The sequence below is a fragment of the Peromyscus californicus genome, unplaced genomic scaffold (assembly GCF_007827085.1).
Source record: "Peromyscus californicus insignis strain IS unplaced genomic scaffold, ASM782708v3 Scaffold_17__1_contigs__length_78620276, whole genome shotgun sequence".
In the NCBI taxonomy this organism is placed as follows: domain Eukaryota; kingdom Metazoa; phylum Chordata; class Mammalia; order Rodentia; family Cricetidae; genus Peromyscus; species Peromyscus californicus.
Window position 1 is genome coordinate 10,696,029 of NW_026294469.1, and position 23,891 is coordinate 10,719,919.

Sequence of the window (23,891 nt, forward strand, 5' to 3'; positions counted from 1 at the left end):
GTTGGCTGTGTAAAATGGGCAGGATTGTGTTCTAGTAAAATTTTATGAGCAAAAACAAGCAGCCACCTGACTTTGGGCTACTGTGGGGTGTCTGTCGTTGGTCTGTGATTTGTATTATTTTCACTCTAAGGTCTGCTGATGACATTGTTCAATGCAATGCTCTCCCTGAGACCCAAAGGAGGGATTTCTCTTTAATCATAATAAAAAGAATAGTTGTACTAATCCTGATTTATTTCATGTGAATAAGCATCCAGGGTCACGGGTAGTTCTCAGTCTTGGCTATTAGATTAAGTGTGTGGCCCTCATGCAGCAATTTTTCAAAACTCTCCTAACATTCTGTGTGTAGACATACACGCCTGTGCAAAAGTTCCATGGCACATTCGTGTGAGGGTCAGTTCTCTCCTTCCATCATGTGACCCCAAGGATTGATCTCAGTTCGTCATGCTTGGCAACAAATGCTTTCAGCCCTGAGATATCTCTCTGTCTCCATCCAATTAAATTTCCGATAGTGATATAGTGTAATTCTGATAAGAACCCAGATCCTTGTAGGGAAAGGCTGAAAGAATTTGCGAGTACCCTTACCTCAACACCTTTATTCCTAATGCCAGATACACTTGTGATGAAAATCGTCGCCACAGATGCAGATGAGCCCAATACCCTGAATTCTAAAATCTCCTACAGAATTGTCTCCCAGGAGCCTGCAAATAGTCCCATGTTCTACCTCAATAAAGACACGGGGGAGATTTATACAACCAGTTTTACTTTGGACAGAGAGGTAAGTTAATGTTATCTACCACCTTCTTTTTTTTTTACACTCTCTCCTTTTTAGTTTCTCCACTCTTTTTAGTTTTCTTTTAATTTTTTCTGCATGCCTCACTCATGGAATAACTCTAAGAATTATCATGTAGGGATGTGCTGCCCAATACGGTAGTTAGTAGCCACATGTGGCTGTTGCGCTCTTGGAATGTGACCAGTCCAAATTGAGGTGTGTTGTATTCATATTGAAATGCGTAAAATAAGCACCAGATTGGGAAAACTTAGCATGAAGGCTATAAATTTTGACCTTGTGACTCAGACATTGAGCACAGCTGCACTCCCAGCCCTCAGAAGAAAGAGGCAGAAAAGCTCCCCAAGTTCAAAGCCAGCCTGATCTACATAGGGAACCCCAGGCTATCCTGAGCCACATTGTGAAACTCAGTTTCACCAACAGTGCCTGGTAGGATAGCACAGACCTTTAATCCCAGCCCTCAGGAGAATCTCGGTGAGTTTGAGGCCAGCCTAGTTTCCATAAGAGAATTCCAAGCTAGCCAGGGCTGCATAGTGAGATTCCATCTCAAAAACAGAAAGGGAAATTAAAAAGTTCATACTGGAGGAAATTCTTGCTTTGAATCTCAAAAGAAATTTTGAGAATTTGAGTAGTTTCCTAGAAAGGTTATTCTCTCAAACGTTTTTCTTTTTTTTATTTCCAGTTCAAAAAAAGTTTTAGCTTTATGTATGTGAGTGTCTTGCTTGCATGTGTATGTCTATGCACCCCATGTATGCCTGGTGCCTGTGGAGCTCAGAAGAGGGCATCAGATCCCTGTCACAGGAGTTATGAGACAGCTGAGAGCCAGGACGTGGATGCTAGGAACCAAATCTGGGTCCTCTGAGAAAGCTTCCAGTACTCTTAATCACTGAGCCATCTCTCCAATCCCTAATTCTAATCTTTTAATCAAAGAGGAGATAGATAATCTTTAAGTGCCACATGCACAAAGATTTTAGTAACATAGTAAAGTGTTAGCAGTCCCGAGGACACTGCAATGTTACCAGATGTAAATCTTAGGCACTGTGTCATGTTTGAGAATCAACTACTCAAATGGGAAGGACCTTGGCCAGCATTCCTATTGAGATCTCTGAAATCAGAGAATGTGACCAATGACTCCTAACTTCTGCTGACGCACTGTCACATGAAACTGGAGTGGGGGAGTGTTCCTCCAAGTACACTGCTATCCCTGTAGTGTGGACATCGAGCTGATAATCACAGCTGTCACTTATCGGGCAGTTACCAGGTTACCTTGTGTAATCCACACTGAAACCCTGAGGCCAATCCAGCTCTTACTCCCATCTTACACATAAGGAAACTGAGGCTCCAAAGGAGTAAGAGTGTTTCCAGCCAAGCAGGCAGTTAGCTTCAGAGACGCAGCTCTCCTCCATCCACTGAGTGGTTCTGTCCCGCACGGGACCCTCCCACACTGAAATGGCAGCTGAGCCCCTTAAAGCCCCAGACACGCTGGCTGGAGCCATAGACAGAAGACCACATGTAAGAAAAGGGTTCACTTTCTCTATTGTTTTGCTTTGTGCTGTGCAGTGGTTTTTATGTTTTCTCGTGTAGCTGAGGATGACCAGGAGCTTCTGGTCCCCCTGCTTCCACCTCCAGAAAAGGGTACACTGTTTGTTGTTTGGCTTTGGTTTGGGATTTTCTTTAGGTACTTTGGAGTGACTTTTGACATCTCGGGGCATCTGTTGGACAGGTTTCCTAGGAGTCCTCCCTGCAGGAGTCTGGACCAAGCCTTTCAAGTTCTACCTCCCCTGGCCAACTCGTCCTGACTTAGCATTTAACTTGGGACGAAAAAGTACAGGAGCAAAACAAAGTGCCCACTTCAGTCCCACGCCACCTCCAGGGCAGAACAGTCCACCTTTGTTTGGAAAAGCCATCTCCTAAGACTGTTCCCGGTGACACAGTTAAGGATTATCAAAAACTCCCCTAGGGTTTTCTGCCCTTCTGTGAAAGCTCTGATTGCATGTAAACCACACCTCCACACCAATAATAGCAGACCACAGAGGTTACTTGTGAATGAAACAGGCCGTCGTCCATTTCCTAAGGGTGGAGTGAACCAAACCCAGAAAGGCAGCTTCTGGAGATATTAATTTCCACCTCAGATGGATCGTCTTCATTTTTTTTTTTCTGCAGGAATACAGCAGCTATTCCTTGACAGTAGAAGCAAGAGATGCTGATGGGCAGATAACTGATAAACCAGTACAGCAAGCTCAAGTTCAGATTCGGATCTTGGATGTCAATGACAATATACCTGTGGTGGAAAATAAAATGGTAACTTGTTTTTAGAGTAGGTTTACTATTTCTTGAGTCCCAACTGAAAATGTTTTATTGCATTACTAAAAACTGTGTGTTTATGCTTTGCAGTATGAAGGGGTGGTAGAGGAAAACCAAGTCAACGTAGAAGTCATGCGTATCAAAGTCACCGATGCAGATGAAGTAGGCTCCGATAACTGGTTAGCAAATTTCACGTTTGCATCAGGAAATGAAGGAGGTTATTTCTACATTGAGACTGACACACAGACTAATGAAGGGATCGTGACCCTTGTCAAGGTAAGTTGTGAGTGTTCGCCACCAGGGCAGGACTGTGGCTATCGGAGAGACTAACATATTGTGAGCCTCATACTCTCACGACTGCTTTATGAGAACATCAGCTGGTACCAGCCTCGCTCAGAATCAGGGACATTCTTCCTGGCCCAAGTTATATGTCACGCTGCGGTTCAGAAGCAGATCAGGAACTCAGGTCGCAGCCACACGGCCTCCCATGGCACACTTCCAAGAAGCTTACTACCCAGTGTGAGCTTGATGGGCCAGGGCTCCATAACTTGCCTTTTGAACCCAAATCTATCGCGATTTTACTTGCAAGTATTGTAAGAGCTGCATTTTGGAACACAGTAACCTGCTTTCCAGTGCCTCCTGTGAAGGAAAAAGTGAATTAAGTAGTCTTTGCGAGCACATGAAATTCAGGGTACAGCATGTGTGAGGTGCTAGGTTTAATCCCCAGTGCCAAACAAATTAAAACTTGATGGGGTGTGGTGACTTGTACCTATAATCCCAGCACTTGGAGGGAGGACTGTTGAAAGTTTAAGGCCAACCTAGACTTCACTGTAAGTTCCAGGCCAGCCTGGGTTACAAAGCAAGACCCTGTCTTAAAAATAATAATAATAACAACAACAATAACCAAGGTGCAGTGGTGGGGCACACCTTTAATCCTAGCACTCAGGAGGCAGAGGCGGAGGCAGGCGGATCTCTGTAAGTTCGAAGCCAGCCTGGTGTACATAGCAAATCCCAGGACAGATGTAACACACAGCAAATGCACAGGGAAAGGAGCTCAAGGTCATTCAGTCACTAGAGACACGTCCACACCTGCGGCTACTACAGAAACACTGCTGGAGAGAAGAGCAATGAAAGGGGAGTCCAGGTGAACTCGGGAGGGGGATCTTTTTTCTTTTCCTGATGATAGTATTATTTATGTGTGTGTGTGTGTGTGTGTGTGTGTGTGTGTGTGTGTGTGTGTGTATACACTCACATATGTCAACACAAGAAAAAGAAATGGCTGCATAAAAATTCTCAGAACAAATCAATTCTATGTAAAAACTGTAAATTGCTCAAAAGCTAGTAACAGAATGACTAAGTGAGTCAAGCATAGCTTAGTCCCAATATTTATCTTTAAAATGGAAAGTTGGAGCACACACTGTGTACACAGTGATCGCGCACACTGCGCAATGGGTGTTGTAAACAGCACAGTTGACAAAGAGTTTTTCGAAGGAAGGCTGATCTTCCTTGGACTCAGCAGCCAAGAGCTAAGATACTCATTGGCCCTATGCTGCAAGGGGAGGGAGCAGGCTCTGATTTAAATGTACTTCCCTGGGCTTTCTCTTTACACCAAGAAAGATCAGATTCTTTATCGTGTTAAGGTGCAGTGTAAGTCTATCTTAGAATCCGGGCAGTGGTGGTACACGCCTCTAATCCCAGCACTTGGGAGGCAGAGGCCTCTGTGAGTTTGAGGCCAGCCTGGTCTACAGAGCTAGTTCCAGGACAGCCAGGGCTACACAGTAACCCTGTTTGGAAAAAGGAAAAGGAAAAAAACTAAACCTACCTTAGGAACAGAGTAGGCAATACCACTGTCTCAGTTAGGGTCCTGATGAAACACCACAACCAAAAGCTAATTGGGGAGGCTGGAGGCAGGAGCTGATGCAGAAGCCATGGAGGGGTGCTGCCTACTGTCTGGCTCAGCCTGCTTTCTTATAGAACCCAGGACCACCAGCCCAGGGATGTCCCCACCCACAGTGGGCTGAGCCCTCCCCCATCAATCGCTAATTTTAAAAAGGCCCTAGAGGTTTGCCTACAGCCCAATCTTATTGAGGCACTTTCTGAATTGAGACAACAGTCTCTCAGATGACTTTAGCTTGTGTCAAGTTGACATAAACTATCCAGCCCAGCCACCATGTACTCCACATCCCCATTTATGAAAAACAAATCCATGGAACATATGTTACTGAACATTAATTTTTATTAAATGCCCATTAATTTCTCCATTGCAAAAAATCACTTTTGCTATTTTTTTTAAAGAGAAATATATGCTTCTGAAAATAATTATAACTGTTACAAAAACTTGCTGTATTAGACATGGTGGATCAGGCCACTTAAGACAGCACCTAAGGAGGAGAGGCAGAAAGATAGTGACATGTTCAAGGCCAGCTTGGCTTGCAGAGTGAGTTCCAGGCCATGGAAGAGCTATATTTTTTTTTACCCCAAAATACTAATAATTGTAAGGGTCAGAGGTGGTAGATGACTTCAAAGAAAGTGTTTCTTTGCGCATGTGACCTCACCGAGACTGTGACAGCATATACAAGACCTGGACATGCTCAAGTCAGACAAATTCCCATCGAGAAGGGGAAAAGGTCGGTCCCAACCCTCACAGAGGAGCATGTGAAGGCTGCTGGAAGGAGAGTCAGTTTTCTTTAATGGTGTGACATCTCCTGTATTGACACATTCCAGGGCAAGCCTCATGCCTAAGAGTAACTGAACAGCACAGACCAGACTCCATGGGGGTGGGGGAGAGAGAGAGAGAGAGAGAACAGAGTTCAGTGAGAAGGAAAGTGGACGTGGATCTGGGAGATCTGAGATGGGCTTGAAGCTGATCAAAATTCATTGCATAAAATTCTCAAGGAATAAAAAAAAAAGGACAGTAATAATGAAACCTCCTAAGCAGTTCACGTTTGTGGATTTCCAGATCAACAGGATGCGCCGCTGGTTGCTGTGGTGTAGAATGGACTGCTCAGTGCGGCTCTCGCGGGTGTTGTTCTTGGAGTCCAGGTGTCTCTGTGTGTGTGCTCGTGTGGTTCCTCTGCAGTAACCGGCTTTGTCTCTCTAGGAAGTCGACTATGAGGAAATGAAGAGTCTCAACCTCAGCATCCTTGTCACTAATAAAGCAGCTTTCCACAAGTCTGTTAGGAACAAGTTCAAGGCTACGCCCATCCCCATCACTGTCAAGGTCAAGAACGTGGTTGAAGGCATTCATTTCAAGAGCAGTGTTGTCTCCGTCCGAGCTAGTGAAGCGATGGATAGATCCAGCCTCAGCCGGTCGATTGGAAAATTTCAAGTTTTTGATGAAGACACTGGACAAGCAGCTAAAGTAAAGTAAGATATGGTTATGGGTGTATTTCTAGGTTTTATTTACCTTATGTACCTGCTTTTTTAAAAGTCGGTTTTCAAAACTCATTACGACATCTAAGCAGCTCATTCCTTCATGTCCCAGAATGACAGTTTGCTAAAGGCCGGTGAAATCAGTTCTCCCCAAACTGAGCCTGTAGTTGGAGGAAGGAGGAGTTTCCATCCTTCCCGCAGCCTCTGTGTGGAGGCGGAGGCTGGGCTGGTCACCTCCATGACCGCTCTACTAGAGAAGACCGAGAGAGCATCTCAGAAAATAACTGTAAAATTCTCTTATTACCCAGCACACTAGGGGGTGAGGAAGCAGCCAATAAGATTAACCACATGCTAAAGATGCTAGCACACGATTATAACCCAGTACTGTGAAGGTTGAGGCAGGGGGATTCTGAGATCCTGGCCAACCTGAGCTCCACAGTGAGACCCTGTCTCAAATAAGTGAATGAAGAGAGAATCTTGCCACGAATTCCGCTTTACACACTTTTTTTAAAGTAGTTCTACACATTCCTAGAGTTGAGGATTTAGCTCAGTGGTAGAGTGCTTACCTAGCAAATGCAAGGCCCTGTGTTAGGTCCTCAGCTTGCGGGTGGTAGGGAATAGTTTCACACATTTCAATATGGGAGAAGTTGTTTTATGTACAAATAAATTTTGAGAATTAATCTTTATTTAAGCCACTTTATTTAGTTCAAGGAGGTGTGAGCTTTTCTGTGTATCACATGAATGTGTATGTGTGCATGAGCCCACAGAGATCAGAAGAGGATACTGGATTCCCTGGACTTACAGTTATAGGCAGTTGTGAGCCACTCTGTGGATGCTGGGAACGGAAGCCAGGTCCTCTCCAAGATGGCTAAGCACTCTTGACCACTGAGCCATCTTCCCAGTGAACTTGGGTGTGTATGGGTTCCAGTGGTCATTACTAAAACACATTTGTTAAGAACTGAGTGGATGTTGTCACTGTGCTAAAAGGACTTCATTGTGTCCAGTCTCTATAGTGTCAGTTTACACTGGCGCACTTTAGGATTGTCAAGGTGAGTCTTTCTCTTAGCTCGCGAGTCACTCCATGGGAAGACCCTTCTACAAAACTGCTGTTTTTGAAGTTATGTGGGTTGAGTTTAAGCTGCTCAGACACACAGCTTTGGGGACCTTCTGCTCAATGCCAAAGATGCTCTGGTGCTCATCTGCCTTATGCCTGTGTCCGTGAGTGCTGACACCCCATAAAACATCTATAAATAGGGCCAGCTGTGGCAGGAAGGCTCCCCAACTGTCTGTTTATATTTCCTGAGTCTCCATTAATGGAATCTATCGGCCATAGAGTAGATAACTTCCTCAAATCAATACTAATAAGCACCTTCCACTAAATGTCTTTGTGACCATCTTTTACTCACCCTTCTGCAGGAGTCTACTTTTAACCTCCATGACTCTATCTCTCTGATAGGGCAACCCCTAACTGAGTCCCTAGAACAGGAAATCCTGTGTGACGACTTCTCTCTGCATTTGCTGAGAACCTTGTATGTTTTAATACCCACCTATTGAAAATGACTTCCTGACAATTTTTTTAAATTTTGCTATTTTTATCAGGGCCTATGACTGTTATGAAAATGGTGTGTGTTCTTTGAAGAATGATAAGACATGTTTCTGTCTCAAAAGAGTCTTGCTTCCTTCTTTAGCATGCAATTATAGATCCTTAGAATGGGAGTGACCTTGAACATCAACTCACGTCCGTGAGTTTTCCTAAGTTCTGGGAGGCACAGCTAAGTTAAATCATTTAATCCATTAGTAGTTCCTGCTTTTGAAGTTTTCATAAGGATGGTAAGTTCTGGAGAGCTGGCTCAGCACTTAAACGCACCTGCAGCTTTTGTAGAGGACCCAGTTTGGTTCTGAGAAGCTCAGGTGGATCACAGTCACCTGCAACTCCAGCTCTGAATGTAACTGACACCCTCTTCTGGCCTCTGAGGACACCTGCATGCACATGCACATATTCACACACAGATAAGCACACTTAAACACTATTTAATATTAAATAAAATTTAATAAGGACAGCAATAGAATCATGTCTTTAATTTTTGTCATAGTGTGGTATTAAACTGATTATTCATTCAGTAAGTTATAGATATTTGAGATAACATGTGAGCTGCTATCCTGCCCAAATGCTGAGTTCCACAATAGATCAGTAGCAAAGCTCTTTAAATGACATCACATAACATATTCTCTTGTGACGTGTGGATTAGATTACCTTATTATGTAATGGCTATGAAAATGGAAAAATGGGGCAGGCAAATCAATGCCTGCTTTAAAATTCCTGACAGGACATTCAGAAGTACTTGTGAAAATCCAAATGTGCTGCCATTTGCTTTTTACATTTTACTTTGTGTAGTTTTATTTTTACGGTTTTAGGTGTTGTTTGTTAAGACAGGGTGTCATTAGCCCAGGCTGGCCTTGAACTCACTATGCAGACAAGGATAACCTTGAACTCTTTGTCCTTCTGCCTCCACCTCCCAAGTTCTGGATCATACCTCCCTCTCTAATCATTTACTAGTAACAATAATAAAGGTCATAAAAAACACAGTTCAAGCCGGGTGGTGGTGGCGCACGCCTTTAATCCCAGCACTCGGGAGGCAGAGCCAGGCAGATCTCTGTGAGTTTGAGGCCAGCCTGGGCTACCAAGTGAGTTCCAGGAAAGGCACAAAGCTACATGGAGAAACCCTGTCTCGAAAAACAAACAAAGAAACAAAAAAAAAAAAAAACACAGTTCAAATATATAAGCGGATTATTTCCAAATCATGTACACAAATATTACTATAAATTAGCCATCCTTCTTTTGTGCTTAAATAGCTACTTAGTAGAAAATATTGATTTGATTGATTGAACCAAGAGACTCACGTGTTTGGCTTGTGTTTGTATGTTTATGTGTTAAACTCAATAGTACTCACTGTATATAATTCTGAAAGCTTAATACGAGCACATTCTCTGTGCCCTCTCATAGTTGGCTTTTCACAGTGATTTCCCTCACTTCAGAGAAGAAACCCAGAAATGCATTGTTTTCACTTTTAACCAATTCTATTGAACATCATCATTCCTAACAATATAGAGTATCTCAAAATGTTTAGGTGCTTCCATTTAAGGTAACCACTGTTTTTTAAATATTGACAACATCTCAATATATTATATATCATAAGCCTATTCCACTGCCTTGTGACATTCAAATCCAGTGTGTGAAACAAGTATATCAATGGGATATAGTTAAGAAGGAGGTCCAGATGTTAGTCCCAATGTATCCAGAATTAACAATGAATTTGGTGTTTGTTTCGTAACAGATATGCAAAAGTGGAAGATATAGACAACTGGGTCTCTGTGGATTCTGCCACTTCGGAAATTAAGCTTGTAAAGATTCCAGATTTTGAATCTAGATATGTCCAAAATGGCACCTACACTGTAAAGGTTGTGGCTATATCCAGTGGTAAGTTGGTAAACAGGTGTTTTGTGTAACTAAATGCGTTCAGATGTTATCTTCCAGCACCAGAAGCTTATGTTCTGTGTATAAAAGGCTCATCTCTTCAGTGGTTAAGCCTGCATATTCTTGCTTACTTAGTGACTTAGAACTGATTTGAATTTGAGACCCAGCTGTGATGAGAGGTGTCCTCAGTGGTTAGCGCCCCCTCCTTACCTCATTGGCTTCTGTATTGAAACTGTGTCCATGGTCAGTGATAGACTCAGAAGTCTGAACTCTCTCCTGTTTATTTTCAAGATCATCCTCAGAAAACCATCACTGGCACGGTCATTATCACTGTTGAAGACGTCAATGACAATTGTCCCACACTGGTGGAGCCAGTACAGAGGATCTGTGATGATGCACCATATGTGAATGTCACTGCAGAGGATCTGGATGGACCCCAGAACAGTGGGCCATTCCGTTTCTCCATCATTGACAAGCCCTCTGGAACAGCAGAGAAGTGGAAAATAATACATCAAGAAAGTAAGTGAATTATTGAACTGCATCAAAATCTAAATTATAAGCAAAATCGACAACTAAGATTTTTATAACACAGGCTGTTTCTTCTCTCCAAGTGTACTTCCAGTTTAATTCCCAGTCTACTTTCCAGCCAGTCAGGGTGACACACACCTTCAGGCACAGTACTTGGGAGGTAGAACAAGTCGATGTCTGGGAGTTCAAGGCCAGCGAGTTCAGCCCAGCCGGAGCTACACAGTGAGACCCTGTATCAAAAATAATAGTCACAATAACAATGTAGACCATATTTCTTCTCTCAAATTATACTTCCAATGTCATCTCCAATATAGTTTTCAAGGGACTTATAAAATGAGGCTCTGAACCTACAGTAGTATCTCAGCTCCTCTTACAAACCTGTGGAAAGTAGAGAAGATGGTCTAACATGCCTTAAAGGAGGCTGAGTTTGCTCCAAGTATCCCTTAAGTACTTTTGTCTCATAAGCTGGGGAGACTGGAGCCTTCCCATGTACAGCAATCACACATTTGTAAAATGCACTCATAATGATTCTGTTTAAAATCGAGTTTATTGAGCATGTCCTGTGTTCTAGGCCCTCTGTATATACGATCTCATCTAATCTTGCTTGGTCACATTATTTCCTGATGGTGGGTGGAGAATTGTTTGCCTAACTGAGATGTAGTAACTTGGTGAACGGCACAAAACTAGTTGTGATAGACATGACCTGGCAAAGGGTCTCACCCGCATGCTAACCCGGTGCTGGTGGACACAGTCACCATATCTTGGCCATATTCTTCTTGTTGATGTGAACTTTTGAGTGCCCTTTTGACAGTCTCAAGTGCAGAAAATTCTACCCAGGAGACTATTTAGCAAGCTGTGTTCATTTCAGAAAGGTTTACAGCACAGTTATCAGCGACCATCTTATGAGTTGTAGCTTACCTTAAAATAGTTCAGAGAAAGATTTTGGTTTTTCCCGCTACTTTTTGATTTTTTTTTTTTTTAAATATACACCACGACCCTGGTACAGTGGTTCTTACAACTCTGGCACTTTGGAGGCAGAGGCAAAAGGACTGTTTTTTGAGATTAGCCGCAACTACACATCAAGTTCCAGACTAGCCTGATCTACATAGGCCCTGTCTCAAAGAAATAATGTCAGCAAGATAACTCAATGGGGAAAGGCACTTGATACCAAGCCTAACTACAGAGTTCTACACCCAGGACCCACCTCTAACCTCCCAATGCTGACCATGGTACTGGAACACACAGGCATAGCCACACGCACAATAAATAAATAAATATAATTTCCCCCCTCCTCCCTCCCTTCCTCCCTTCCTCCCTTCCTCCCTCCCTCCCTCCCTCCCCCTCTCTCTCTCTCTCTCTCTCTCTCTCTCTCTCTCTCTCTCTCTCTCTCTCTCTCTCGTTGTTTCTATTTGCTTGTCTTTTGAGACAAGGCCTTACTCTGTGGCCTGTGCTGACCTCGAACTTTGCTATTGTCCTGTCTCGACAGCCGGGTGCTAACATCTTTTACTTTGTTTGCCTTTTTTTATATGTGTCTCACTGTATTAAAATGCTTGTTTAAATAATGTGAAATGCCATTACCAAACTTCTTAAGAAAAGAAACAAAACAGTGGTTATATAGAGAGAAGTATTGTCACCGAAGAGAAGAGCAAGATAAAAATAAGATGAGCTGAAAATTATCAAAAACTGGGCTTGGCACGATGCAGTTTCTGCTACACTTAAAAACTACTTTGGTAGCTTCTTTTGCAATAATGGATAAGATTAATAAACATCCTTGAGTGAAAATGTTGTTCATATAAATGTCATCTCCTGCATCCCTGTGTTCCCACTGACTGGACAGTGTGGTGGCTGCTCCTGGAATTTAGTAGACCACACACATTAGTTAAAAATAATCATCAGAAAGTTAGTCCAATCCTAACCTTCTGCTAGTTCAACTTGGTCTGAAATCTGTGGACACATTTGAGGAGCACACAGAATGAGCTCCATGAGGAGCTGGGAAGGAATAAAGCTTAAACCTGGAGCTACACTCAGACGCTTTCCACGGGTTAGTTTCTCTCCCCTCACCAGCCGCTCGTTTTCATTCCCGGTGCCTTCCCTTCCACAGGGACCAGTGTGCTGCTGCAGCAGAGCGAGCGGAAGCCCGGGAGAAGTGAGATCCCCTTCCTCATTTCCGACAGTCAAGGCTTCAGCTGCCCCGAGAGGCAGGTCCTTCAGCTCACGGTGTGCGAGTGCCTGAGGGGCGGTGGCTGTGCAGAAGCCCAGTATGACAACTACGTTGGCCTGGCCCCCGCGGCAATCGCTCTCATGATTCTGGCCCTCCTGCTCTTGCTGCGTAAGTCTCCAGAGCCTGTCTTGAGTGTCTTCAGCCCAGGGTGGCTTCTTAGCCCTGTAGACAGTGACTTCCTTACACTCCTGCTTTAACCTCATGAGAACATTTTGGATGGTGAATGCTAAGATAATTGGAGAGCATTGCATGTTCTTCCACCTTTTGACATAACTCCTGTGGGTATCTCGATGAGCTGGGGGCAGGGGCGCGGTGGCGGTGGATCCTGTCGTTCAGCTGTATTCCCAGTGCCAGGAGTAGTGTTAATATCTTCAGAAAAGACTTGCCACATGCATGTGCCATGTGGCTATAAGGTTATTTTTGCAATGGTAGTGTGTTCCAATCCAACCATTCTTTGTATGTTCAAGTCACTGAGGCTCCTCTGCCTCCAATCCAGGCTGCTGGGCTTGCCTCTGGCTAGCACCAGCTGCAGCCAACCCTTTTCAAAGCACTTGGTGTGTCCTCACAATGACAAGCTGTGCCCAGCCAGTCCTGTCTGCCCTCCAGTCCGCCAAAGACCTGGGATCACCTACAGCCCCAGTCTACTTGAAATTGGGCAGAGCACCACCTCCAAGACAGCCTAGGCTGTCTCCATGGAAAGAGGAGGGGCCCATTAAAGACACTTGTAGATCTCTAGTTAAATACACAGAGCTCAACAAGTTACAGTGGACCTCTAGCCCATCGGTTCTGTTTGCTGGTGAATGACTTGTTTCGATTTACCATGGAGTTGGGTAGGCATCTTTTACCCAGGATTCCATGCCCTGCCATCCCATCCCAGCTTCTCTGAAGCCTAACCTGTCACTCAGCCCATGGCACTTGATTACTATTAGTTTTTAAAAACAGTACTTAAGAGCTGGGTGTGTAGCTCAGAGGTAGAGAGGGCTTACCTAGCATGCCTGGGCTCAGTCTCCAAAATACATAAAACTAAATGTGGGGGTACAGCACACTTGTGACCCTAGAACTCAAGAAGTAGAAACAGAAGGGTCAGAACTTCAGGATCTCTCTTAGTTACATATTGAGTTTAAGGCCAGCATGGGTATATAATACCCTGTCTGAAAAAATAAAAAAATAAAAACCAAAGAAAAGAAAACAGTACTTTGGTAATTGAAAGGTGAACTGAGGCATCAGAATCGGGTCTTGCGCAAAGCCCCACTCTGAGGTAAAGTACAATAGCTTTGGTGTTCTAGAATATGCTGATGTTTTAGTTGTTGTTACCACCCCCTCCCCCCAGGTTGTGTATGTGTGTGTGTGTGTTTGTTTTGGATGGGGCTTTAGAGACAGGTTTCATTCTGTAGCCCAGCCTGGCCTTAAATTCACAGAAATCCTCCTGCTTCAGCCTCCCAAGCATCTAAGTACTAGGGGCATCACAGACATGTGCCACCATTCTTGGCTGCTTTTGGCCACTCTGATACATATCTTTTAGATAGTACACTTACAAAAAAAAAAAAAAAATTCGGGGCAGTAGTTTTAAAACATTCCATCTTTACCTTGGTCTTTCTGATTTACATATGATCTCATCCAATCACAATATTCTGCTCACTGGCCAGAGATGGGTTCTCTGTAATGAATAAGACCTTTGAGTCAGAGGATTCTATCTGCCTTAGGCTTTGGTGTAATTCAACCAAAGCAAGGCTGCAAAAGGTTGGATCACAGGGAAGAAACACAGAACAGAAAAATGAAGCTTCAAGTAAGTGAACTCGTCCAGTGTGAACTCTAAACGATGGGGTTGGGGTTGGAAGACGGACCTCTGGACTCTGCTTTGCTCTGTGAGCTCGTCCAGTGTGAACTCTAAACGATGGGGTTTGGGTTGGAAGACGGACCTCTGGACTCTGCTTTGCTCTGTGAGCTCGTCCAGTGTGAACTCTAAACGATGGGGTTGGGGTTGGGGTTGGAAAACGGACCTCTGGACTCTGCTTTGCTTTCTACAGTTGTGCCGCTCTTGCTGCTGATATGCCACTGTGGAGAGGGCGCCAAAGGCTTCACCCCCATTCCTGGGACCATAGAGATGCTGCACCCTTGGAATAATGAAGGGGCACCACCTGAGGACAAGGTCAGTTTATCAGTGATGGAACCTGCCTTCTGGTCTGATTTTGTTGGGGGATGTGGGGAGTTTGAACAGTCTCACTCTGCAGCCCAGACTAGTCTTGAACTGAAAGCAATCCTCCTGCCTTGGGCCCCCAAGTATGGGGATTACAGCTGTGAATCACCATGCCCAGCCTTATTTTATGATTTTAAAGGTGTCTTTCTTGGAGGGTATTTACAATATTTTTTGTCATGAGACACTGGCACAGCTATTGAGTTGTGAAATATATACACTAAGAGCTGGCATTCAGCTCTTAAAGGCCTTGGCATGTAGGAAGTAACAATGTCTGGAAGACTGAGCCCTCCATCTTTGGGAGCTGACAGTGTCACAGGGGAATTGATTAGAGGGACCCAACTGATGTCCACAGCAAAACTGACTGCCTGCTTGGTGGTGAGGGAAAGCCCTATGCCTTTCAAGGTCACGGGAGCCTGTGTTGGTGTTGTAGTATGACAGTGAAAACAGAGAAATAGTCACTAAATCCCATGCATGTGTTTACCCAGCAGCAGTCATTAGATCTCACACATATGCCTTTGTCAAAGAGCAGATTCAAGTGATAGCATGTTCTCTCTTGCTTGCCAGAGCAGACTTGAGAGGTTTTGACTGTACTGTGGTATATCCTGTGCTAACAAGAATGCAGACCAGAAGCCAGCAGGTGATCCAAATGACGTAGAGCAAGGGACAGGGAGAGCAAGAGCATGTGGGAATTTAGACTAGGAACTTCTGCCCTGCTATGAAGTGGTCCTTTCAATACCAAGATCTGATCCATTTCCATTCTCAGTACAGTCAGTTGACAGAGGTAAACCCCAACCCCCAAGATGCTTATGAAGTGTGCCCAAATCCCTTTTCTTATTGCTTAACAGTCATCTCCCTATCCTTCCAATGTGTCTTCACCCTGGGTCTCTCCTCGTCATCTGCCACAAGTACCATTTCCTGTAGGATGTATGTTTCAACAGCAAGTGTCAGGAAGCTGAGTACTGGCAAAGAAGAGCATGGTGTTTCTCCATGTGGATTACTGTCTTAGTTAGGGTTTCTAATGCTGTGAGGAGACACCATGACCATGGCAACTGTTAGAAAGGAAAACATTTAGGGCTGGCTTACAGTTCAGAGGTTTAGTCCATTATAATCATAGTGGGACATGGCAGCGTGCAAGCAGACATGGTGCTAGAGAAGGAGCAGAAAGTGGTCTTGGACACTGGGTGTGGCCTGAGTATAGATGAGACCTCAAAGCCCACCTCCACAGTGACACACTTCCTCCAATAAGGCCACACCCACTCCAACAAAGCCACACCTCCTAATAGTGCTACTCCCTTTGGGGGCCATTTTCTTTCAAACCACCACAATTATTTTCCTTGTTACTGCAGCAATAATATCTGATAAGGCAAACTAAGGAAGTAAAGGCTTATTTGGCTTACAGTTTGAGAGCCACAGTCCAGCATGGCAAAGAAATGTTGGTAGCCTAAGTGTGAAGAGGCGGGTCTCACTGCATCTGCAGTCAGGAAGCAGAGAGCAGACAGGAAGTGGTCCACCTCCAGTGATTCACTTCCTTTAGTGAAGTTCCACCTCCTAATGGTTCCACAATATTCCAAAGCATCCCACCAGCTAAGGACCAAGTGGTCAAACACGTGAGCCTGTAATCTCAGTGCTTGGAAGGATAATGGAAGAGGGTCAGAAGTTCAAGACCAGTCTAGACTACACAGTGAGATTTTGTCTCAAATAAGAATAAGTAAGTAAATGTGGACAGTCCTGGATCAGTCAACATGGAGATCCTTCAACACATGCCCCCACCCCACCTCCTTCCAGATGCTCCACAGATGGGTTCCATTCCAGAAACTAGTTCTTGTCCTCACACTGGAGCAAGCAGCTGAGACATGAAGAACTGCTCTGTAGGCACATTTGCTTTTACAAGTTGCATATACCATTTCTCCTTGGTTCTCTTTAATTTAGGCAAGAGATTCTAGCAATGGAAGAGTGGAAATAGAGTTTTATGTCCAGCTGAAATTTCAGAGTTCTGTAACTGTCACAGAAGACCTCAAAGGGAGGTAGATGTCATTGGTTCTGGTAAACAGAATGAACCAAGACCACATAAGGAATCTGAGCTTTGTGTCTCCCATGGGTTGTAGTCAGCTCTGAAGCAGGGAGAAGAAATCCTTCACAGGACTCAAGTAGACGTGTCCCACCCTAAGTGGTTTCCTAATTTGCCTAGAAGGCAATAGCTTATCCCTCCTTACATCCACTTAGCTTATATCTTTATGCCAAGTACACTGTCCCTTTGTCCTTCGGATTCATGTCTGAGCTGTTTACCCCTAGGTGGTGCCGTCACTTCTGGTGGCGGATCATGCCGAGAATTCAGCGGTGAGAAACGGGGTAGGAGGTGCAGGAGGCTCGATGCTCAAGGAAAGCCTGGTGAAAGGCAGCAGCTCGGCGTCCTTTACCAAAGGACAGCATGAGCTGTCCGAAGTGGATGCAAGATGGGAAGAGCACAGAAGCCTCCTTACGGCCGGAGCCACTCACCTTGTAGGGACGGCAGGAGCCATCGCAGCCAATGAAACACTGAGGATGACAAGAGCCACAGGGGCTTCCAGAGACATGAGTGGGGCTCGGGGAGCTGCTGTGGCAATGAATGAGGAATTCTTGAGGAGTTACTACACAGAGGTAAGCACTGGCGTTTGGGGATGGTGAGGAGGGAGAAGGAAACGTTTATATCAAAACGTGAGATTCTGGATTACTAAGTGGGCTTTTGTAGAGACAATTAGTGGGAAACTTTTATGGTTTGTGTGTGTGTGTGTGTGTGTGTGTGTGTGTGTGTGTGTGTGTGTGTTTATAGGCAACAGGAAAGAGAGGTGGGCCCCATTGAAATAGACAGTGTTAGCCAAGTTACGCTGTGATAACAAATGGCCCCGTAATCTGCTTAGTTTTTACAAAGGCCTTTTTCTTCATGCTTTTACCTGTTGACTTGTTCTTGCTCTGTTCCGTGTCATCTTCATTCTAAGATGCAGATTAAGCCCAGGGAAGCTGCCATCCTGTGGAACAGGGAAGACCACAGTGACAGAGCCAGACCTCGGCTCTGGTGGCTGCTTATCTCACGGCTATCATAAAACAGCTGACAAGCGCAGCTGGAGGGAGAGTTTAGTTGAATTCATGGTTTGAGAAGTTAGTTCCAGACCATCCTGGGGAAGCATAACAATGGCCTCTCGAGATGACTAGTCGGATTACGTCCACAGTCAGGAAGCAGAGAGAGGTGCATGCTGGGGCTCAGCTCACTTTCTCCTTTTTTCAATTTCATTTGGTTCGGGAACCCAGCCCATGGATGGCACCACCCACATGTAGGGTGGGTGAGTCTTCCATCCTCATTCAAACCTCTTAGAAAACTGCCTCAATGACATATCTAGAGGTGTGTTGCCAAGGTGATTCTCAACCCAGTCAAGTCAATAATGATGATTAATCTTCACAGGCTTTCAGACTCTCTTCTTTTGTCAAAGTAAGTCATGTGACTATGACACATGGCCCTGGGTCAAAAATAGTACCCTTCTACAGAAGCAGGCTTTGGGGGGTAAACAGAGGAAGGAGGGCAGAGAACATAGCCTGAAACACTCAGGCTAGTAAATCCACTTACATTTTTGGTTGGTTGGTCGGTCAGCTGGTTGGATTTTGTTTGTTGTTTGTTTATTAGTTTGTTTTAATTTTATTTATTGTTTTTATGTGTATGGATGTTCTGCTTGCATGTTTGTCTAAGGACCACAGGCAGGCAATGTCTGGTAGAGACCCGACCAGAAAAGGCATCAGATCCCTGGAACTGGAGGAACATATAGTTGTGAGCTGTCATATGGGTGGTGGGAATCAAACCTGGGTCTTCTGGAAGAGCAGCAAATGCTCTGATGCACTCAGCATCTCTTAAGCACCCCATTTTGGCTATTTATATGATAACACTTGTCATTCTGAAGGGAATTCACAAAGAAACAATGGAGGAAGTTACTCAAAAGAGGGTCAGGTATCGTGGCCTGAGGTTAGCACCTGGAAACAGGACTGGAAATAAGTGTTCCATCTAGACCTAATTCATCCCAGGATACATTTCATTACTAGAATCAAAACTATTCATTTCAAAATGGGAACTAGTCAGTTCATGCAGAAGCCTGATGCTGCTGAGTAGGTCATTGCCTTACAACAGGAATCGAAAGCCTTGAAGCCAAAACTGCTGGAGAGGTCGACAAACCCACCATTACAGTTGGAGGGTGGAGCCTGTTCTGTCAGAGCAGAGAGGAAGTTGGTAAGGGTGCAGGAAACATAGCGGCGTGGTCAGCTGACTGGATCTAACCGCCACGGTGCAACGCTGGGTGTCACAAAACTTTAAATAGGTCTGGCAGCGTGGCAGGGGGTAGGAATTCAGCTCAGTGGAAGAGCGTAAAGCTCTAGGTTCCAACTCCAGCCTTCCCCCCAAAAGAGGAAAGGGAACTAGGATTTCAGAGCTTTCATAAAACGTCAGAAGAATCAACGGAAGGATGTGGAGACACACATCTCTAACCATAGCATACAGGAGGCAGAGGCGGGAGGACCCGGGAGTTCAAGGTTATCCTCAGCCACATATTGAGTTTGAGGCCAGCCTGGGATACCTAAAATCATGTCTCAAAGATAGTAGAAATTTCCAAGCGTGTCCGTTGCTTACATGGATTGTAGCCAGTTACATTTTCCATTATCTTCTGTTTTTCCATTCTGTCTCACACTTACACAAACACATAGGCATACTCCAAATACAGGCACGTGTCCCCTATTACCACAGTGCAGCTAACAAATTAGGAAACTTAAAATGGATACGATTTACATTTCATTTTAGTCACTGATAAACTCCATGATAAGGGCAATTGTCTTCTAAAGCAATTAACTTCTCTACGCGGTGTCTAATTGAGTTACCATGGCACTATTCACATCTAATCTGACATTGTTCTCCCAACCGTTTTTCATCTTTCATGGTATTAATGTTTTGTGACAAGACAGGTCAACATATCCTATGATATAGGATGTCTCAATTATGTTTCTCTTCTGTTTTCTTGTAATTAGACTTGATTTTTCTCAGTTTCTGCATTATAAACAGGAACATCAAGCCTTGTTTTTAAATGAATTTGTGTTGGTAATGATCTAGCTCCATTCTTATTTCTGTGACAGAAAGCGGCCTCCTATGCTGAGGAAGACGACCTTCACATGGCCAAAGACTGCCTTCTCGTTTACTCCCAGGAAGAGATGGACTCCCTCCGAGGCTCCATTGGCTGCTGCAGCTTTATCGAAGGAGAGCTTGATGACCTGTTCTTAGATGACCTGGGGCTTAAATTCAAGACACTAGCTGAAGTTTGCCTGGGTCGAAAGATCAATTTGGATGTGGAGGGTGAACAGAGGCAAAAGCCTGTCCGAGAAGCAAGTGTGAACCCAGCTGCGGGCTCACTCTATGAGCAAACGATGGTCAACTCAGAGAGCACGTACTCCTCTGGCCATGGCTTCCAAGTCCCCAAACCTCTGCATGAAGCACACACAGAGAAAGTCACCCAGGAAATTGTCACTGAAAGCTCTGTGTCTTCTAGGCAGAGCCAAAAGGTAGTGCCACCACCTCCTGACCCCGTGGCTTCTGGTAATATCATAGTGACAGAAACTTCCTATGCCACAGGCTCCACAGTGCCGCCCAGCACTGTGATCCTGGGTCCTAGACAGCCACAGAGCCTTATTGTGACAGAGAGGGTGTATGCTCCAGCATCCACCTTGGTGGATCAGCATTATGCCAATGAAGAAAATGTCCTTGTTACTGAACGAGTGATCCAGCCTAACGGGGGTGTCCCTAAGCCACTCGAGGTCACCCAGCATCTGAAAGATTCGCAGTATGTTATGGTGAGGGAAAGGGAGAGCATCCTTGCTCCCAGCTCAGGTGTGCAGCCCACTCTGGTAATGCCCAGTGTGGCAGCAGGACAGAATGTCACAGTGACAGAGAGAGTTCTGGCTCCTGCTTCCTCTCTGCAGTCCAGTTACCAGATCCCCAGCGAAACCTCTCTCAAGGCTAGGAAGACTGTGCTTTCCAGTGTAGGAGGCCTGGGCCCTGTGCCCAGTTTAGATTTAGAGGAATCTGGCCATCCCAATTCTACTGTAACCACATCTTCCACCAGGGTCACCAAACACAGCACCGTGCAACATTCTTACTCCTAAACGGAAGCCAGCTGCCGTCTGACCCGGAGCCTAACTGGCTTCTCTGGATGTGTGTTTCCATGCCCCTAACCCATACAAAGACTTAGGCAGTGAAAGAAGTCACTGCTGTGCCGAGAGGGCCACAGTGTCTCTGGTAGGGCTGTATTTCAGAAATGCTCTGAGATATTCAGGGGATGGATTGAAGATGCTGTTTCCTAAGTGCCTTTCGTACACTGTGCAAGCAATACTCACAGGCTAGACAAGTAAAATCGGCTTCTAGGAACTTGCCAAATTAAAGCATGGTTTCTAGTTCATCTGGTCCAGAAGGATGGGTCTCTGCACAATGCATCGACACCCTGTAGGTACAGTTCCACCCTTTATATTACAGAACCTCACAGGTTATAGGTACCAAATAGCTCATCTAACCCAGAGGAGCATCTCCTCTCTGGGCTTCCACTTGTGTTGCTGGTTCTCTTTAACACTGGAACCCTGAGTATCACAGGAGGCCAGAAGAAAGAAAAAGAAAAAACCTTGGACCCCTTTTAATTGTGTAAATTGTTGGAATTTTAGAACACTGACATGATAAGAATACATGTTGTGTATTTCTCTGCACATGACATGTATCCACACATGTCCTGTGTGCTTAAAAAAATGACTTCATATTTCTCCTTGTTTCTCAGAGGTCATAAAGATATTAAGGATTTTAAATTCAGTTAAATAATCCAGGATAGCCAAGTGTGGTGGCACATGCCTTTAGTCCCAGCACTTAGGAGGCAGGAGATCTCTGAGTTTGAGTTCCAGGACACCCAGAGCTACATAGAGAGACCCTGTCTCAATAATAATAATAATAATAATAATAACCCAAGATAAAATTCATACTTAATTTTCTGTAATGTGATAATAGTCTATAAAACAAAACCCTCAGCATATATTTGTTTCTTGGCTACAATTTAGTGCATTCAGGGGCTGGACAGATGGCTCGGTGGTTAAGAGCACGTTACTGCTTTTGCCGAGAACCCTACTTTAGTTTCTGAAGTCCATGTCCTGTGGACAACCACCGATAATTCCAACTTGGGGGGGGGGGGGGGTCTGATGCTCTCTACTGGACATCAGCGGTATTGCACGCACACAATTCAGTGTAGTTAAGCGACCAGCCATTCACCTGTCATCCTGAGTGCAGGGCCAAGCCAGTATCTATGGGTCAAGCTGACTTCCACAAACCACTCTTTTATTACAATTATTCAAATGTCAAAAAGACTCTTTTCATAATTCTGAATTATTATTTTTACCACTCTGATGTCTAAACACAATTGACTGGTTATGACTTGATATACATGATATACATTTTACCATAAAAACCTTGAATAATTGGATCAGTTTCACTGAACTTCCCTGCCTTGTTTCTTTAAGGAAGTTGTTGGGATTGTGCAGCTCATCAGTGGAAAATGTCGTATAAATAAAAATTGTTTCTGAAAAAATGTTTCAAAACCTATGTGTATATCAGTAACAATTTATGCTTTACAAAAAAAGAAACTATTGAAAACAATCAAATTTCTCAATATTTTCCTAGGAAAATGGAAATTCTTCACTTATGCTTTTTTTTGTTGTTGTTGTTTTGTTTTGTTTTCGAGACAGGGTTTCTCTGTGTAGTTTTGGAGCCTGTCCTGGCTCTCGCTCTGTAGACCAGGCTGGCCTCGAACTCACAGAGATCCTCCTGGTTCTGCCTCCCGAGTACTGGGATTAAAGACAGGCACCACCACTGCCCGGCTCACTTACCCTTTTGTAGACATTTTTAAAATGATGTTTACATGCATCGCATTGTGAAAACATTTATACCATGCACCCCACTATCTGACGTGTGACGTATTTTACAAATGGTCTGCTGTGCGGGGTGGAGGCCGACTTATTTCTACAATCTAGAGTTGTTTACTTTCTGCATAGCAAGCTTTGTGGGATTTCTGTTTTGTTTTGTTTTTATTGTAATTGATGTTTCACCAGGTGTGCAGCAGGAATCACACTACTGTGTGAGGCTACAAATACAGCCCATGTGCTCAAAACACTAAAACTCTGTGGGTAGGTTTGGGGCCCTGCTCCTCCTTTGCACAGGGCGTAGTCACTTGTATGGTCTTCCTTGTTTCTAAAAGGGTGATTTGTGTCAGTTTTTACATTTGTTCCTTGGGAGGATTGTGTTTGTGTGTCTATCCATGTAAAATATTTCAATAAAAAGACTGCCTTCCTTCACAGTGGCCTTCCTCCCTGTCTTCCTACCGATCGATCGGTCGTATTTCACAAAGGATGCTGCTGCCTTGGGCAGAGAGCTGCCTTGGCAGATGTTTCCTGGGCTTCCTTATTTAGTATGATCTGCTTTGCTGGCCCAAGCAGCCTCTGTGAAGAGCATTGCTAATCCTCCTAAGAAGGGTGGTTAAGTTGAAATTTCAGGTCAACGTTGAATACTCTCTTACTGTACATCAGTAGTCTAAAAAAAATGCAGCTGCTCTTGACTTGGGACGGAACTGTACCCCAGTAAACTCAGCATTGATTGAAAATACAGTAAGCTAGGCACGCAGTTAATATCCCAGCCTGCCTCACACTGTAATCCCATTCTTAGTAAGCACATGTCACTTTGGCACCACCCTGCAGCTGAACCACCGCAGGTCGGTGACTCTCTATATTATTTTTCTGAAATTAAGTTTTAACCATGATTGTTTGGTTAGTTCAGCAACTTTATTCTTGAGGAATTGATTGTCACTCTGCCAAGAAATTTCTACAGGAGTCTCTTACATTTAGCCGTTTAGCTCTCCATCTGACCCAAAGAGAGGACATTTTTCACCACATTTAGAGAGGCTGTTTTAGTTGCTTGTTA

General features: G+C 44.4%; 1 protein-coding gene across 1 annotated transcript in view; it reads left to right on the forward strand.

Annotated features, from left to right (window-relative positions):
- The window catches only part of Dsg2 (desmoglein 2), a 45,967-nt gene extending 22,698 nt beyond the window's left edge, over window positions 1-23,269 (forward strand). Inside the window, exons 6-15 of the mRNA XM_052741604.1 lie at window positions 609-775; window positions 2,951-3,088; window positions 3,182-3,367; window positions 6,192-6,457; window positions 9,799-9,941; window positions 10,230-10,457; window positions 12,568-12,795; window positions 14,715-14,836; window positions 17,177-17,521; window positions 20,027-23,269. Coding sequence (XP_052597564.1) covers window positions 609-775; window positions 2,951-3,088; window positions 3,182-3,367; window positions 6,192-6,457; window positions 9,799-9,941; window positions 10,230-10,457; window positions 12,568-12,795; window positions 14,715-14,836; window positions 17,177-17,521; window positions 20,027-21,049 — 2,846 coding nt within the window. The 3' untranslated portion in view covers window positions 21,050-23,269. The remainder of the gene's footprint in view (window positions 1-608; window positions 776-2,950; window positions 3,089-3,181; window positions 3,368-6,191; window positions 6,458-9,798; window positions 9,942-10,229; window positions 10,458-12,567; window positions 12,796-14,714; window positions 14,837-17,176; window positions 17,522-20,026) is intronic.
- The last annotated feature ends 622 nt before the right edge of the window (window positions 23,270-23,891 follow it).